Raw genomic sequence first — 20,075 nt, 5'->3', positions numbered from 1 at the left:
TTCACTATTTCAGGATATATCGAATCGTATTTTCATGATCTCCGAACGATTTTTCAATTATTGTCACTTTAAGGTATTTCAGCGTATAGAATTCGAATTTCAGTTACGTTTTTTCGAATTTCACCATTTTAGGATATATCGATTCGTATTTTGACGATTTTCGAATGATTTTCCGAGTATGGTCACTTTAAGGTGTTTCAACGTACAGAATTCGATTTCTAGTTTCGTTTTTCAAATTTTACCAATTTAGGATATATCGATTCGTATTTTCAAGATTTTTGAACCATTTTTCGATTATCGTGCCTTTTATGTATTTCAACGTATAGAATTCGCTTTTCATTTTCGTTTTTTCGAATTTCACTATTTTAGGATGTATAGATTCATATTTTCAAAATTTTCGAACAATTTTCTGATTATCGTCACTTCAAGGTATTTCAACCTACACAATTTGAATTTCAGTTTCGTTTTTTTTATTTTTCGTCATTTCATGATAACTTTTTAGATTGTTAACATTCTACGACAGTTGAACGTATAGAACTCGAATTTCAGTTCTTATTTGTTAAGTTTTGTCATTTCCTTTTTAATTATTTAGTATTTCTCATTTTTTTATGTTTTTTTCACTAATACATTTGTTTACATATTTATTTTTATGAATGTCTAACAAATTTTATGTGATTATTATAGGATATTTCTCACAAAAGAAGACGGGTTGACACAGAGCTGCGCATTCCCGACGAGTCCAGACACTTCCGGATAGATGCGATATCTCGTGCACAGCGTACTGCATTATCCCGGATTTCTTCTACATTGACCCCTCGACAGCTGCGACTATTTGAGAGGACATGTTTCAGGTCCTTCCTTCGTTTACCCGAAACCAAATTCTGCGGGATATTGATGTATATATTTAGCGTTATTCCTATGTTTAGATGTATATATTTATTGTATGTGCATATGTGTATGATATACTTTATTTGTGGTTATATATGAATGTGTATCGTATTTGATTTCATTTTTTAAATAATCTTATCATGAAAAAACAATAAAAACGTATGATTACTCAAACATTTACACAATTGAAACAATTAGAGAAAATAAAGTAATACTGAAATAAAGTAACACTAAATTTATTACATCAAATGACAATACAATTACACATTTAAAACAATAATAAAAATATATCGGTTACATAAACCTGAAGTATAACAATGAAGAATCATATAAAAAATAAAATTGAGTATACGTATGTCAAGATCTCATTCGAAAATCTGGAAAATACAAGTCCATATCTCGTAAAACGATGAAATTCAAAAAAATGAAATTGAAATTCGAATTGTAAAAGTTGAAAAACCCTATAATGGCAACAATCGAAAAATCCTTCAGAATCTGAAAAATACGAGTCGATATCTCGTAAAACGGTGAAATACGAAAAAATGGAACTGAAATTTAAATTCTAAAAGTTGAAAAACCCTAAAATGGCAACAAACGGAAAATCCTTCGGAAATCTGAAAAATACGAGTCGATATCTCGTCAAACGGTGAAATTCGAAAAAACTGAATTAAAATTTGAATTGTAAAAGTTGAAAAACCCTAGAATGGCAACAATCGAAAAATCCTTCAGAAATCTGAAAAATACGAGTCGATATCTCGTAAAACGGTGAAATCTGAAAAAACGAAACTGAAATTCAAATTCTAAAAGTTGAAAAACCCTAGAATGGCAACAAACGGAAAATCCTTCAGAAATCTGAAAAATATGAGTCGATATCTCGTCAAACGGTGAAATCTGAAAAAATGGAACTGAAATTCAAATTCTAAAAGTTGAAAAACCCTAGAATTGCAACAAACGAAAAATCCTTCGAAATCTGAAAAATACGAGTCGATATCTCGTCAAACGGTGAAATTCGAAAAAACTGAACTAAAATTCGAATTCTAAAAGTTGAAAAACCCTAGAATGACAACAATCGAAAAATCCTTCAGAAATATGAAAAATACGAGTCGATATCTCGTAAAACGGTGAAATCCGAAAAAACGAAACTGAAATTCGAATTCTAAAAGTTGAAAAACCCTAGAATGGCAACAAACGAAAAATCCTTCGGAAATCTGAAAAATACGAGTCGATATCTCGTAAAACGATGAAATCCGAAAAAACGGAACTGAAATTCGAATTGTCAAAGTTGAAAAACTCTAGAATGGCAACAAACGGAAAATCCTTCAGAAATCTGAAAAATACGAATCGATATATAGTAAAATGGTGAAATTCGAAAAAACGGACTGAAATTCGAATTCTAAAAGTTGAAAAATGAAAATGCCTTTACAATGTAAAATATCCAAAAACCCCTCATATTTATCTAAAATTTTTTAACCCCCATAATGAGTGAGGGGAGTTATATAAATAAAAAGAAGGGTAATTTTGACATTTTAAAAAAAGTTTGAAATAAATAAATAAATATCAAAATGCCTTTATAATGTAAAATATCCAAAAACTTCTCATATTTATCTAAAATTACATTAAAACCCTATAGTAAGTGGGAGAGTTATATAAATATGAGGGGAAGGGTAGTTTTGGTATTAAAAAAAGTTATAGCCTTTTTTTTTTGAACAGTGATTTTGGGCATTTTGGCTTGAAAATAGTGATTTTGGGTATTTTTGCTTAATGGGAGGGCATTTTGGCCATTTTTTAAAATTTCCCTACAAATAATATTGTTGCATGAAACTATTGTTTTTGTTTATTAAATGATTACTAAATCAATACATTTCTTGAATGTAACGCTTTGACATTTCAAAAATAAAATTGAAAGCAGACTGATGTTAAGTATTGCAGCAATATTATTAAATAAACATGTTCTATTGCAGTCCATTGGCAAACACGGAAGCAAAAACCTCCATTTGTTGCTTCTCTAAAACTACACCAACCTCAACACCGCCGCTTCCATCTCCACTCTCTGCCAAACAAATGGACCCATTCTTATCTATTGACACAATCTCCACCTTCTTGGGTCTTCCCCACCCAAAATCCGTCCCATAAACTTCAAACCGGGGCGACCCGGCAATCCCTATTCCTTTCGCCCCTTGTTTCATAAATGGAACATAACTTGCAAGCCTCTCCCCCGTTGCTTCAAGAACTGCCCCCTTTTCCAACTCTTTCATACACTCACTTAACCTCTTTGCAATTAGAAAAACGCCATCTTCCTTCACTACATCTTTTGCTTCTTCGATTCCTCCATGGAAGCAAACACAGTTTCCGAAGTAGTTCACTGCAATCGGAGGCTCTAAACGCGTTCTGTAATCAGCTGTGAATCCAAATAGAACCTCACCTTCTTCTTTTCCTATAGCTTTCGTTAAGCAAAAGACTACATAGGCGTATGTGAGCACAAAACTTGATAAATGAAGTTGTTCTGACTGGTTTGTATCTTCTTGTACCTTAACCCTTAGCTTCTTGATATCTTCACGGCTAAACTGAAACGTCGCTCGAAGTAAATTGGGATCTACTCCTTTGCTTGTCAAAAGCTTCAAGCTTCGGGGGTTGGAGTCGAACCAGCCATTCCACATCAAAGTATCAATTCCTGTAGGGTATTGGATGACACTCCTGTCGATTAATGGAGTTAGTTCTGATGGCAAAGAAGGGTCTTGTTTATCTTGTTTGCAAATATAAGCCCAAGACTTTAATAACATGGTTGAAGTTTTCCCATCGAGTATCCCATGATGAGCGGAGAAGCCAATGGAGAAACCTTCATCGGGAAATAATGTTATTTGGATAGCGATGACCGCCGCTTTATCGTCGGATATAGACAATTGGGGTATCAAAGAATGAAATACACCAACTTCACGAGGTCCATAGCCTGAGAGGTAATTGAAGTCGGCGTTGGACTCTGCAACAGTGAGCGAAACACCGTCGTTTTGGAAGTAGTAGATGGCTGGTTTAGGGGTGTCTTGGGGCCACATGAGGTTACCAGCAAGAGGAAGATAATGGAAAAGGGTTATAGAGAGAGATTGCTTGAGTTTGGGGACTATATCGGATTTGAAAAACTGAGATGTCAAGTGGGGTATTTGGTAGAAGAAGAGACGCTCTACAGGAGGGAACTTGAGCCAAAATAAGTCGAAGAAGGTGAGTGGGAGAGAGAGCTCGGTGGCTGAGACGGCGGAGGATGGAAGGACTTTGGTCACCTCTTGGATTTTCACCGTGTGTGATGTTGAAGATGCCATGAAATCAAGAGATAAATATTGTGAACAAGAAATGAGGAAATCTCTCTTTCTCTTTCCTGTGAACTTCCGTATTTGGGATTGAAATAACCTGCATTGGATAACGATTTATGCATAATTAAAATTTGTTAATTAGAATTAATTCAAATTCGTCAATTATGAGGTGCTTGGGATCCTCCAAGATGATGGGTAAAGCAAGAATTGCAATGGTGGTCTAGAATAAATTACTATTTTTCCTCCCAAGTATAGATAAGAGTAATACTATATATGTATATATATATATATATATATATATATATATCATATAATTAAATATTATTTTATTATTAATTTAAAATCATTTAATTATATGATGACACATATAAATATACATATATTTATGTATCCAAAATAAATATATATACTTTTATTGAATCATAAAATAATTTTTAAAAAATAAAAAAAAGATTGACTTTAGATTGTTGAATCATATTTGAAAATATGCGATCTCACATTAGTTGCATCCAATGAAGTGTAATTTTTTAGAGCGTGCATAGCTTAATGTAAATCTAAAGTTAAAATCACACTTTTTTAACTGCAATTTAGTTTAAATCGCACCCAAAGAAGTGTGATCTTGCTGATAGGCTAAATTACTCCCACAAAGATGTGATTTTTGATGTCCAAATTGTTGGGTTTTCCTAGTCCAAAGTGTAATTGATATTGAAAATAGAATAAGATAAAAAATAAAAATTTTGGACTAATAATTCCCAAGATCTAAGGGTTATTATATATAAAAAGAGAGTTTCGAATTGTAAACCTGTGTTTGACAACTCCTTCAAACTAAAATCCACTATTTCCGATAACGTAGTAGGATCTTTATTTGTCTACACAAAGACAATTATGAAATACAATAATGTAAAAGCTTGTTTAAGGCTCAAGTGAATGTTAGATCACTAAAGATTGATGAATGAGGAGTGGAAGTTGTGAAAGAACTCCTTCTCTCTAGGGTTGGGCGGCTAGGGTTTCACAAACTATGGATTCTGATGAATGATAAATTATAACTCTAATCCAACTCTTTATATAATTGATCTCATGAGTTAACCTAAATGCACTTATGACAATTCCTTAATAAGTATTAATTAGATTTTAAATACTATTAATATTTATTCCTATATATTAACACACATCTTTAGAAATTTAAATTCACCATTTTTGATATATCTCATATATCTCAAGCTGACTCACTCTATATAAATTAGATCCAAATCCAACTTCCACAAATTAATTCCAACCCCTAAACAAATAGATTATTATCTTTTGACCCCTAATATATTAATTCTATACGTTTAGATCTAATAATGAATAAGACATTAATTATGATATGTTGGATCCATATTTAATCATTAATAGAGCTTCAAATCATAATATGATTTATTTTATGCATAACAAATCATTAACCTTTCAATTATAACTGTTTGCCCCTTATGTGTGTAACCCATAAATTACCTATCATGTTGACAATAGATAAAATTTGTGATTAATTCACAATTAATCACCCATTCATTTATAAAACATGTGTGGTTTTCATCAAGACATCATAGCTACTCGACCAATAAAAAATCAATAGAAGATTGATGTTTAACTTTTTCAATGGTAAAATTATCGCGTATTCAAATTCTTTCATCATCTATTATCTTGTCAGGGCTGAGACATATAAATAGTGTCTACCTCAATTCATTCTTAACATAGAGTCTAGTTAGTCTAACAATGATCATGTGATTATTGGATTGAGCGTCAACTTGTTCTCACTATAGCCGTAAATTTTAATTTATTGTCATAACTAAATTACACATTGAGATATATGCTTTTGTATCCAAGAGTAATAAATTTTTTGTTAATCCACTATAACCTCGTTACACTTTTCGACATAGTTAACCACTATCATTTTGATAACCCTTCGAAAAAGACTACATTGGGCTAGTGTTAAACTAAATCAATAAGTGCACAAGACGTTTCGATGATTTTAAGTTTAAACATCGCATGCACCACTATCAATAAAGAGAATGTATTCCACAAACATTAGGATTATCAACTATGTAGAATCTTCTTAGCAAGTCAATCTAGTAGACATACTCTCTACATATACTAATGTATTATACCAAGTTGATATTTGCAATCTCAGTATGTGAAATCTATTGTTATTTTTAAGTAAAGTCGTTTAATAATATAATAGTCTTATCGTATTATCGCTAGCGCTCGATAAGGTCTTCCTAATAGGCTAAATCTCATATACAAATATGCGAATTCTGATGTCAAAATAACTTTAAGCTTGTAATCCAAGTCATATCACATTCGAAAATATATTATTTGACCAAAATTGCACCTAAATAGATATGATATATGATTTCTACCATAAGATCATATATTTTCAAGTGTAATTCCTGTAATTCATTCCCACAAACATGCAATGCAGTCATTGCTAATTTTACAAAACGAAAATAGTTATAATTAATATGATAATATACTTGTCTGGCCTTATGTCATAACCTTTATCGGCTAATAAAATTATTATTTTTATAATTAAAAGAAAATCAATCCTTTTTTTTTTAAGAGACGAAGGATTCTCATTATTTTTCATTCACATTTTCTCTTTCCCGAACATTTTATAAATCTCTTGACAAATTGGAGTATCATATTTTCAAAGAATTAACATAATTTGATAAATTAACAATCGATATTAATAAATTTGCCGTTCCTAACCTAAAAGAATATTTCATTTTGTTGTCCTGTTATTTAACTTTATTTATTTTACATTTTTTTAAGTTGCCTTGTCAAGAAATTTTTCATACAAAATGAATCACGTCAATTTTCATACAGACATTATATGATATAATATTATTTAAAAATAATAATCAATTCAAGCTACGATCTAAAATGTATAGCCTGTTATGTAATGTACGACGCTACCTAATTTTCTCGGCACTATAGTGACACTTTCGCATCTACAGTCCGACCATTTCTAGATAGTTTCTCTTGGATTATTTATTGTTGTTATATGTGTCTTTAAACCGTCTTTTGGGGTAAATTTGTAATTGTGTATATAAAGGATAGTTTAATCATTTCCGTTGAAAGGACTGTTTAGTCATTTCTCCTGTAAGAATTTTTAACCAAAGGTTTATAAACCCAGGGTTATCAATTGATTATAGTCGATTGAATAATATATCCTTCACGGGTGCTTTGTGTTGGGGTTGATGTTTTAGAGTCAATCCCTATAATGACACAAGTTTATTAATGAAAGTCATATTTGTAATTTTTAGTGATATTTTTTTAATCCATAAAATATATTAATATATATTCAGATAAATCTCTTAAGAATAGTTGAACCGTAACAAAAGAATCAGCGTTCGACACTTGATCGTAACAACTCTATGTGCACATTAGATGAGTGCTCTTAAAACATTTGTAATTCTGAGCCAAGAGTATAAGTAATAATAATAGAATTATCATAGTGTTGAACAATCTCATCAAAAAATGATGACTATTTTCACGTGTCAAAGTTATTTGTTGACGACCTAATGCAACACATGGGTGCACATTATAGACATATCAACTGGACTGACCTGCCAAGAGGATTTCATATGAATGATTACTCTAGTGTATATATAAAATATCCTCTTAGTGAACAAAGGTACATGTGATCCTTAGACTTGAGGTCCTGAAACCATCTTGTATAAAAATTGATATGGTTTGACACTAATCCAACGTAGTCAATTAGAGGATTATCATAAAGGTGATGATTGATCATATCGAGATCTATATGAAAACTATAGTAGATCAATAAAGGATCCGTCACTCTTGAGCATGAGAGTAGATATCTTAATTAAGGTCTACTGATAACCGATGTCAATGACCAATTAAATTTGCAGTTACAATGAAATTGAGTTGATACTCGATTTAATATTATACGATCATTTGCAAAAGTCAATTTTTGTTACTTGGAGAGTTCTAAAAGAGATACTTAATCTGTGTCTTAGCCTCGAAGAGATATTGTATGACAAAAGATTGAATTGTATAGGTAATTGTATCACTGACAGGTTAAAAAAAAGTTACATATTGACTTTAACTAATCGGGTGACATGACGTTTTACTAGAACCTAATTTTGATCAGTGTCTAGATGGATACCAAATCAAGAGCATTATATGAATCTAGTTACTATTGACTTAGCGGAGAGTCTATAAATTACCCATAAAAGGAGTTGATGAACTTTAAAAACGTGAGGATTATTTTAGTTAGATTCAGTCTGGATTCTAAATTAAGAATCCAAAGACTTGAAAAGGTCTATGGACGTAAAATATATTATAATATATTTTAGGACCTTAGGATAATTTTAAATTATTGAGGTGTATGCAAGATTTGATAAGAGTGAATTGGATTGACTCAAATCCATGTCACCTAATTTGAAATTCAAATTAGAATTACAATAAAAGTTTATCCTATCTTCATTAATATTGAAATCTTCTAAATTTAGGTTGAATACCAAAAATGATGAAAAGATAATGAGATATTAACGAGGGGATATACACATTTATCATGTTGACCAAGAATACAACTTTGATGAGCTGCATACGCAAATGCCAAGTAGGAATTTTCCCCACGCAATTCCTGTCTGTAATTTGTCTCAAGCATGCATCGGTGTGCCACTTGGGATAAATTCAAGTCCTAGGCGGCAGATGTGTGAGGTGTATATATATATATATGTCTTTTTTTCGTTTTAAAAGTGATATACACTAAAAAAGAAAAAATATATTCAACCACAATAGTTGCAGAGGGAATTTTTTTCCCCTCCTACTTAAAGTTATCCTCTGGTACTAGCAAACTACAAGCACAGTCAAACCACCATAATTATTATTTTGTGTGGATACCAAAGAGCTAACTTATTTTTGGTATTAAGAGCAATTTTTTTGTGACCTCACTCTATCAACAAAAGATGAATGAGTTGTTTACGTAGGTATATTTAGCAAACACTTTATCTGTATTTCACATGTTGTTGAATTAATTATACTACAGGCATGATCTAGAAAAAAGTTTTATAGAATGTTTGTTTGATTAAATTAAATTTTAATATGTTATTCCATTATTGAAGACCGCAAAATCCCTACACTTTGTTTTATTAGGGTGTCTTAAAATCTCTTTGTCATCTTTCATCTTAGCTGAATCTAGTGAGTTTTCTCAGTTTCTGATTCATATACTCTTGTTGTTTATTTAGATTGAAGAGACACTGTGCTGTAAGTTATAATATTTGTTAAACGATTAAAGGATTTCTTTTGTTTTGAATGTAGGATATCTTTTAATGAAATCTGAACCGAATAAATGGATGTGTGCCTATTGTTCCTGGGCGGCCTTCAAATCAATAAAGATCTTGGGAGAACTGGAGGAACATGCTAATTAACTCGCTGTAAGGTTTATACTACTAATACGCACGCACACACCCCCCTCCGGCCGTCCTACAATTATATTTATTATTCACATGCTAAATTATGTAGCCGCTGCACTTTCCTTTAATCTTTGTCAAAATTTGTCACATGGCATGTGAAATTGGCTTCACAGTATTCAACGCTTCATTGGCATGTATCCGTTTATGTATTGTCCTGGATAACAACAAAAGGAAAGAAAACTATCACAAGAAGTAAAGCCTTGGTAATAATCCCGATGACCTAGTATTATTAAAATAAAAATATGATGTGAAGAGAGTAAAGCCGTCATCGAACTGTTTTTTTTTTTCTTATAAATAAGGAACTTTATTTGGATTAAACTGTTAAATTGAGACCAAATCAAATTTTAAATTCAATGGCTAATTTTATATTTATTAAATTAGATAATTCAAAATTTTGGATGTTTAATAAAAAATCATTCTTAAGGGACGTTTAGTTTTAAAAATATTTTATTATTAAAATTAAAAAAATACTTTAAAAATAGATTATTTGATAAGATTTGATAAAAATGGGTAAGAATAAATAATTATTGTATTCGATTGAAGGTAATAAAAAAATACTAATATATTATTTTACTTAAATACTTTTTAAGGATAATTATTTTAAAATATCTTTTATGTTATTTGTTATATTAACTAAAAAATACTAAAAATAAGATTATTTTTTATCTTAAAAAATTAATAAATAAATAATATGTTATAAAAAAATTAAGATTATCTTGATAATATTTTAATACTTAAAATAAAGATAATAATCAGATTATTTCGTATATTAATTATTACACCATTATTAATAATAAAAAATTAATAAAATTTTTTATTATTTATAAATTAAATAAAATAATAAAAAATGAGTTGATCGGGTTGGAGAGACCCCAGAGACGTCCAACTTATTATAACATTAATTAAAATATAAAAATGAAATGGAGGAACAATGCAATGTTACAGCCGATTTCGAGGATCCTGTAAACCGGATATAAACAGAGACTTGAAAGCCTCCATTTCATGCCTACTGAAAATCCCTCCAATTTCAACGCTATTTCCATCCCCACCCTCCAACATAACAATTGTTCCACTTTCATCAATAGACATTATCTCTACTTTCTTTGGTTTTCCCCACCCGTAATCAACTCCATAAAACTTAAATCGGGTCCACCCAGTAACCCCAAGGAGTTCTTCTCCTGCTTCCGCAATATTTTTTATCCTTTTGAAACGATCCACCTCGCCGTCAAGGGGTCCTTTCTCAACAATATCTCTTACCATGTCACTGATTTTCTCCGCGACAATTGAAACCCCGTTTTTCTCCCTGAAAACACTGGCTTTTACTGATGCGTCTCGAGCAGCAAGACAGTTACCGAAGTAATTTGTTAGAAGCGGAGGATTGAGACGGTTTCTGCAATCCACTAGAAATGCAAAGTTGACGTTTTTGTTATCTTCCATGGCTCTTGCTTTCACGAGACAGACTAAAACATACGCATATGTTACCACAAAAGTCGATAAATGAAGCTGTTTGGTGGGTGTTTTTTCTTTCAGTTGAAACAATATCTTTTCTTTAAGTTTCTTTATATCTTCATGACTCAGCTTCAGCGTGGCTCGAACTGAGTTAATATTCACTCCCGAATCGTCTTTCAACTTCAAGCTTCGTTGTTTGAATTCAACAATATCAGACAATTTGAATCCAATTAGGTCCTCGAGAACCGTCCGATCAAAGAATGGGATCAGTTCAGGCAACAAAGAAGGGTGTTGTTTGCCCAGTACCAGTTGCGTGCATAGATAAGCCCAAGATTTCATGAAAGCGATTACAGTGCTGCCGTCCACAACTGCATGGTGTGTAGTGATGCAAATGCAAAACCCTTGATTAGGAAACAAGGTTATTTGTAGAGCCATGATTGATGCAATCTCGTCAGATGACGACAACTCTGGTATTAAACAACGTAACTCGGGAGACTCACGAATATCATCGCCTGAGAGACGGTTAAAGTCCAAGTTAGCCTCAGCGACGAGAAGAGAAACAGCGTCATCGGGTGAATAGGAGATATTAGGTAGGTCAGAATGTGGAGGCCATGTGAGCTTTCCAGCAAGAGGGAGATAGTGTTGGAGAGTGAGAGAGAGTGAATGTTTGAGTATGGGAAGGATTTCTGAGTTGAAGTGAAAAAGGGTTGAGGCAGTGAGTAGATAAAAGAGCAGAGTCTCCGCTGGAGTAAAGGGATATTGAAATTTTTACCATTTTTTTATTCCGTGTATACAAAAATATCACCTATCCTAAAACTTTAACAAATATACCACAACAGTACTCTCCTTTCCCAAAATACCCCTCTTTGATCTTTCATGCACAAATTCTCTCTCTTCTTCTCTGCAACTTTTTTCTCTCTTCTTCCTCTTCTTTCAAAGTGATAAAGGAATACTCTCTCTTTTTCCTCATCTTCATAAACAAAAACAGGAAGGAAAAAACTGAAAAAAAATTAGCATTTAAGGATTATAATTATATTATATATATAATTATAATATATAATTATATATACTAATTTTAAATGCTAATTTTTTTTCAGTTTTTTCCTTCCTGTTTTTGTTTATGAAGATGAGGAAAAAGAGAGAGTATTCCTTTATCACTTTGAAAGAAGAGGAAGAAGAGAAAAAAAAGTTGCAGAGAAGAAGAGAGAGAATTTGTGTATGAAAGATCAAAGAGGGGTATTTTGAGAAAGGTGAATACTGTTGTGGTATATTTGTTAAAGCTTTAGGATAGGTGATATTTTTGTATATACGGAATAAAAAAGTGTTAAAAATTTCAATTTCCCTGGAGGAAATTGTAACCCGATAGTGTCAAGGGAAGTGAGAGTAAGAGAGAAATGCGTGGGAGAACTAGTCAAAGGAGTAATTCGGACTGCCTCAAATATCTTCACTACTGGCTTATGTGAACCCATGGACGCTTAGAGGGAATTAAATCTGAGTGACAGCGTGTATCGATCTAAATATATAATATTTTGATAAAACAATGATATATTGTCAGCCATGGATAAGCATAAAAAAAAAAAGAAAGGGGAAGAAAAATTTTTACCCCTGTTTTTTTATTTTTATATATATATATACTATAATCATAATAGTATTTCATTTTTTTTAAATATTTTTGTTAATGTAACTTATACAAAAAGAGATAATACTATCTTTTTCTTTTTTTTCAATCATCTAGGGAGAGAGAAACGAAATTTGTTAAATTTATTTAAAGAACTAATATTTGTTGTAAAAATTTCACAACAAAATCATCTACATTCAGGTTAGTATATTATGTATTTTTTTTATAAATAATTAAAAATCAAATAATGTATGATAGATTTATGTTCATAAGTTCATGTGAAATTTAATTTTATTGTGATTTCGTATTGTTAGATTGTTTAATGTTGATATTTCATATTATTATTATTGTTTAAAGTTGTTATAATATTGTATTAATGGTTATAAAATACAAAAATTTAAATCTAAAAAATTTTCAGACAAAGAATAAATTGTCATTGCCAACCCCGTAGCGTTAACGCCAAACCCCTTGGCATTGCGTTGGCGTTAACGCCAAAGGGTTGGCGTCACCAACCTGTTCTTCATCTAAAATTTTTTCAGATTTAAAATTTTGTATTTTGTAATCATTAATATAACATTAAATAATATTATAACAACTTTAAATAATAAAAACAATATGAAATAATAACAGTAAACAATCTAACAATATGAAATCATAATAAAATTAAATTTCACATAAAGTTATGAACATTAATCTATTATACATTATTTGATTTTTAATTGTTCACAAAGAAAATATATAATATACAAGTTTTATTATTCAATCATATGTCTTCTCTATTAAAATTTTTTTTTTATATTACAGAGATTTTTTTCATTAAAAGATTAAAAAAATATGATATATTTTTTTTCTATATGAGTTATATGAATAAAAGTATTTTAAAAAAATAAAATATTATTATAATATTTTTATTTAAACTTTAAAATAAATGATATACACAAGTACACATAAAAAAAGATAAAAATTTTAATTTTATAAGAAGAAATGTCCTTTTCTTAAGCAATTATTGAGTGGCATTGGGTGACAGCTTACTTGCAATCAATGCCACTTTATAATTGTTTAAGAAAAATACATTTATTGTTTGTGATGCTTTTCCATGATTGACAATATATCAGTGTTTCAACATAAAAAAGGTATCAAAATATTATATATCAATGAAAGTATTTTAAAAAAATAAAATATTATTATAATATTTTTGTTTAAATTTTAAAATAAATAATATATATATATATACATTAAAAAAAGATAAAAATTTTAATTTTATAAGAAGAAATGTCCTTTTCTTAAGCAATTATCGAGTGGCAGCTTGCTTGCAATCAATGTCACTCTATAATTGTTTAAGAAAAAGACACTTATTTTTTGTGATGCTTTTCCATGATTGACAATATATCAGTGTTTCAACTTAAAAAAGATATCAAAATATTATATATTTAGATCAATACACTCTCTCACTCACAAAACAATAATGGGTGTGCATGGTCCATGGATATGTTTGTTTTATGAGGTAAGCGATGATGTAATTTGCTTAATTATTAACGTTTAAGTACGATGTTCTTGATCATAACTGTTTTTTAGTCCTAACTTCCAGAGGTACTTTGAAACTCCAGTTTAGTCCTGTTGACTCTATCTAAACTATCATGATATCATTCTCATAACCGTTAGGCCAAAGGATTATTTCCCACCTAAGGTATACTGTTTCTCAAATTTTTCTCTATTAATTTTAAAAATTTTATATATTCACTTGTAAATAGTTAAAATTAACGATTTTAAGAGTAAAATTGTTATTTTATCTGTATTATTAAAAATAAACTTAAATTTGATTTTATTTTCCTCTCCTAAACCCTAAAAATTAATAATTTCTTCTAACTCAAGTTTTTTAAAAACAGTATTTTCCCCTTAGGGTTTTCAATTTTTCAGCACTATTTTTTTCTCTCCGATGACCTCTAGGTGACGTCTCTTCCTCTTCAGCATGACCTCTTTTCGACGGCTCTCCTGGGTGTGATCATTGACGAAGATGAGTCATCTTCGTCTCTGATGAAGCCTTGTCTTCGTCGACGACCATGTATAAGAGAGTCACTAGAGAGGGGGAGGTGTCGCATAGAGGTCATCAGACAGAAAGAAACGACACTAAAAATTTGAATTTGAAAATTAAAAACCCTAAGAGAAAAAATACTGTTTTTTAAAACTTGGGTTGGGGGGAAATTATTAGTTTTTATGATTTAGGGAGGAAAAATGATATAACTAACAAACTCAATTAATTTTAACTGTTCATAAGTGAGTAAATAAGATTTTCAAAGTTAATAAGGAAAACTTAAAAAATGCGCATACTTTAGGTGGGAAATAGTCCTTTGGCCTAACCATTATTTATCCTCTCATATGTTATCCAGATGGTATGAATTTGTTTATGTTCTATTGATTTAGAAACAGTATGAGTATGTTTTTGGTCTAGTGAGTTAGAGGAAGACTAGGAATAATTTATTTCTATTAATGAATTTCCTATAGTCAAAAAAATATATTTTTGCATAAATTTATCTATTATATATATTTTTTATTTTTTCCTTACTCTTTTTTCTTTTCTAAAAGTTTGGAAAAAATATATCATTTTTAAAGATATTATGAGTGTCAATCTGTCCATGGGTAGTTTGAAAATGATGTGTATATCATTATAAAATTGATTAAAATATAATATTTTAAAATTATTTTTAGAAATCTAACTAATAAATTTTTAAATTAATAATAATATATTCGTAATTTAACATTTATATTTAGTGTTAATTACCGTTGTAATTTTAATAAAAAGATAAAATTATAATTTTAAAGAAAATTAAATAAACTTATTAACAAAAATAAATGACGAATAGAAATTTAATTTTTTCAAATTTAAATAGTGATAATTTATTGTTTTATTAAACTTTGAAAGAAAAATAATCATTTAACCTTATAATTTACGGGGCTCTACTATACAACGAATGGCCGTTGAGCAAATTTTCAATTGTATTTGTTAATTGAGATCTCTTTTGAGTAAAGTAATTAATCACAAGATTGCATGAATTGGCTAAATCCACTACTCTTTCAATCCTTAAACTCATTAGTTCATCCTCAATTGTTGAAGAAGGGGGTCAGGCTGTTGTTGAATGATTGATGGCCTTTTTCTGTCTTCACTTCAAACGTGTCTGAAGAATTCCTTTATGTGTTCATGCAATTTCATATATTTAGGGCTGGACTTGAACTAAGTCGGTTTGAGCTTGGCTCAAACAAATCCAAAACAAGCCGGCCCTAGTTGAGTTAGGTCAAGTTGGAGCTACTTATTGGATTTTTTAATTAAAAATTTTGATACACAACGACGTCGTTTTGATCAATATTTATTAAAAAGATGTCGTTTTAATAACGAAAAACGAGCTGAACTGAATTCGAACCAAGTTCAAACTTAGTTTTCACAAGTTCAAGCTCGAACTCGAGCTTAACTATATATGAACCAAATCGAGCTCGAGCTTGGCTCGATTCGAATTCAGCCCTACATATATTTATTAACCTTATATTTTAAATTATTTAATCCCTCAGGATTATAATTTAAATGATAAATAATAATATCAAGATGAAGGACCAGGGTCATCTAAAAATAAAAATAAAAATATCTAAAAAACAAAACTCATCAAAATGACAAGTTCTCAAACTTAAAGCAAATTAAAGTTCTAATTCAAATTTGACTCATCTGAACTAACTTGGATTAAGATTGAAGTAGCTAAAATCGAATACAGCTCTAATTCTATTAATGCAAAAACAACATTTTCTTAGTAATTTTTCCCAATCAATATGGAATAAAAATTTAAATATATGAAGTATATATAATTAATTTGTTCATACATAATTACTTGTCCTAATTGTGATATTATAAACTGCAAGATAAATTAATTTCAATGCCGGTGTCCCCTATTGGCCTTAATGTGATTCCATTCCTAATCGGTTTTCTTAAATCCTCTACATACCTTACCTCTACAAGTCATGTCATTTTAGAGTGGATCGTATTGGGTCACAGGATAGCCTAAAACATGTCTAACTTTATTTTTTTAAGAAATTAATTAGAGAGTTACACTAGCACAACATAAATTCAAATCCGGACTTCATATAAAAATGGAAAAAGGAACAATGCAGTGTTATTGCAGACTTCAAAGGCCCTGTAAACCAGAAACAAAGAGAGACTTGAAAGCCTCCATTTCATGCCTACTTAAAACCTTTCCAATTTCAACACCCTCCAACATAGCAATTGCTCCAGTTCTTTATCAAGAAAGAACACTGTCGTATTAGTTTAATTGCCAGATAAAATATTATCATCCACGAATAAGCATCACACAGAAGTGACACTTTTTATCATCTATAATTGTAAGACTGACGGACGTAAGTTTTTTACATTTTATGTGAAATACCCAAAATTTTGTTCAAGTGGTAAAAGGTGCTTGTTAGGAAGGTCAAGCCCAAAATAGTCATTTGTTAACACTTATGGGGTTGTGTGAAATATTGTGCGAGTATAGGGTTTAAGAGTAATTTTCCTTTAACTTATAAAATAAAGCCATTAGGCTTTCTTCTTCTTCTTGGAGGAAAAACAGAAAGAACAGAGGAGAAGAAAGAAAAGAGAGAAAAAAGAGTGAAGGGGAGAGAAGAGAAGAAAAGAGAAAGATAAAGGAAAAAAGAGGGAAAAGAAAAAGAAAGAAGAAGAAGGAGAAGAGGAAATTGATGGAAAATACGGATAGAGTATCCAATTTTCATCTAATTGACTCTAGGGTTCAAATTCTCTGTTCAAATTGGGGATTTCTAAATTTTAACTATGTTGCTTCAAATGAGTGAATAAAGAGGAAAATTCAAAAGGAATTCTAACATCGGCTTTGGGTCTACTCAAATTGTGAGTGGGAAACAAACTTTGAACTATAATTTTCTTTTATATAAACTTATGTTTTTGTTTTAAATCATTGATAAATGGTATTATGGATTTTATTATGCATGTTGTTGATTTTTATTGTGGGTAATTGTAGAGTAAAGGCAACTTAAATTCAATGTTGTGTATTATTGTAAATTTGAATGTTAAATTAATTGAAGCTGCATGTGTGGCTGTGAAACAAAAGTTGATTAATTCAGTAATAGTTGACTGAAATTTCTAAATATTTAAATTATTAATGTTTTGTATAATTATAAAGTTGAAAGGTATTTAATTCAATTCTACGTATGATTGAAATTGTTGAATGCTAATTGATTTAATGTTTGTGTAGTTGTAGAGCTGAAACATATTTAATTTAGTTTTACAGGTGATTGAATTTGTTGAATGTTAATTGATTTAATATTTGTGTAGCTTTAGAGTTGAAATGTATTTAATTTAATTTTACAGGTGACTGAAATTATTTAATGTTAATTGATTTGACGTTGTATATAGCTGTAAATGTAGTTACATATGGAGATATTGACGTTGGAGTTTTGTATATATATAATAACTGGTTCGATATTGATAAAATATATGTTTTAATTGTTCTTACAAAATTCACCGTTCATTTGACTCTTGCTTTTGACATGGATGTTATATCATAGTGCCCATTTAGTGTAGTGTTTTTCTTTACATCAAATTCAACATATAAACCCTTGTTCATATGAAGTTGACTCAAAAACATTCTTTGATCTAGGAAATGGCAGTTCTTCTTTTGTTTTAAGACCCTTAACTTTACTAAACTTTTTCAGTGAAGGTGATTAATTTAATTACCTATCTTACTTTGATAAAAAATCAAACACTTGGGCACCCAAGACCTTTTTATACCAATCTTGCTTGGTTAGGCCCTAGGCATATAATAAATGTGTTAAAAGGGGTGGATAGAGTCCAACTGCCTGAAATTTGACTGTCAACTCGGCTTGTTCAAGTTTGAAACAAAGAGTCAGAGCAAACGGCTTGTGTATACAACACTCTTAATCAATATTAATGTTTTCAACCGCATGAATTTACAACAATGATGAGTTTGAGAAGAAAGAACACAACGATGAAGTGATATATGTCAATCAACTACCTGACTTATTGTTCGTAAGCCTTATTTTGTAAGCATTCATCAACTAGCCAACTTATAATAAGTCACATTTGACTTGATAATGACATCGACATGTTCAAATACATGTCTAAAGACGCTATATGTTTAAATGATTTGCAAATGTAAATGAGTGTATGTAATTTATGGGTTTAACAAATCAAGATTTTTTTTCTTTTTGAAAATACAATTTATTATAAGTTTGTATTTGCGTTTTGTACCTTAAAATTCATCTTAAAAATTGAAAATCGAGTTGATATATTATTTAATTAATCTTTTTCTAATATTCTCAAACAATATAGGATCAACGATAATACTATTTTTATATGGGAATACTAATAAAAAATCGATATAGATAAATAAATAAAATTATTTCAACAACATTCAAATATATCCGAACAATTTATGAGATTCAGCAAAGCAAATGTGCCTGCGTTTATAGAATGATCTAATCACTTACATAATTTACAAAGTTAAAAAATTATAACAATTTTTCAAGTGGGTTACAGGTTTAAAAAATCTTGAATACCACGAAAACATAAATCTAATGACAATGCATGAATTTTTATCAAAGGCACCAATTAAAAAACTTATATAAAATTTTTATAAAAATCCAATATATATTATTTTTGTTATAAAATTAATAAAGTAATTGACTTGCCAAATAAAATTATTAAGCCAAAGCACGGCAGAAGGAATAAAGAAACAAGAAGAAGCAGAAAGAAAGAAAGAGAGAATTGAGAGAGTAATTTTCTATTGAATCCGGATGAAGAGAAGAGAAGAGAGAATTGCATATATCTCATGAAGAGTAAGGGGGCAGTATTTATAGACACTTGGCTGCCCCATTAGTCAACAAATATGGCTGTAAACATAGCCAATTTTCCAAGTTAATTTAATGCATTCCCATTGCCTTTTGGCCAAAGTCAACAATATGGGGTGGAAAAATCCACCATCTGTAACACTCCCCCTTGGATTTCCATCACTTACAGATAATTATATTAACTTTGCTAAGAAAACACCCCGTGGGATAAAAACCAAAGCAAAGGAACATAATTATTAAATGTTCTGTAAGTTGGCGTTGGACGTGCTTAAACTGCCTCGTTAAAAACCTTACTAGGAAAACCCAGTGGGATAAAACCTAGTGAAGGAAAAAAGAGTACAGTGCACATTTTGTCCAATATTGAATAACCTTCAAAATTTGCCTGATGAATGCTCCCCCTGATAAACGCTTCCCCTCTTTATAATAGGATTAACTTGGTTGCTTGTTGAGCCGCCGCATACC

General features: G+C 30.2%; 2 protein-coding genes across 2 annotated transcripts; both read right to left on the bottom strand.

Annotated features, from left to right (window-relative positions):
- Window positions 1–2,812: 2,812 nt before the first annotated feature.
- On the bottom strand, window positions 2,813–4,199 carry LOC123226359 (malonyl-CoA:anthocyanidin 5-O-glucoside-6''-O-malonyltransferase-like). Its single transcript, XM_044650861.1, has one exon. The coding sequence runs from the start codon at window positions 4,197–4,199 to the stop codon at window positions 2,841–2,843; it is 1,359 nt and encodes a 452-aa protein (XP_044506796.1). The 3' UTR covers window positions 2,813–2,840.
- A 6,337-nt stretch (window positions 4,200–10,536) lies between these two features.
- LOC123226358 (phenolic glucoside malonyltransferase 1-like) lies at window positions 10,537–11,872 on the bottom strand (the record flags this gene model as incomplete). Its single annotated transcript, XM_044650860.1, has 1 exon — window positions 10,537–11,872. A coding segment is annotated over one exon (1,263 nt), but the record flags the coding sequence as incomplete, so codon positions are not given.
- Between the last annotated feature and the right edge of the window lie 8,203 nt (window positions 11,873–20,075).

The sequence above is a fragment of the Mangifera indica genome, chromosome 9 (genome assembly GCF_011075055.1).
Source record: "Mangifera indica cultivar Alphonso chromosome 9, CATAS_Mindica_2.1, whole genome shotgun sequence".
Lineage (NCBI taxonomy): Eukaryota > Viridiplantae > Streptophyta > Magnoliopsida > Sapindales > Anacardiaceae > Mangifera > Mangifera indica.
Note: the sequence above shows the minus strand (reverse complement) of the source record. Positions and strands in the feature narration are given on the sequence as shown.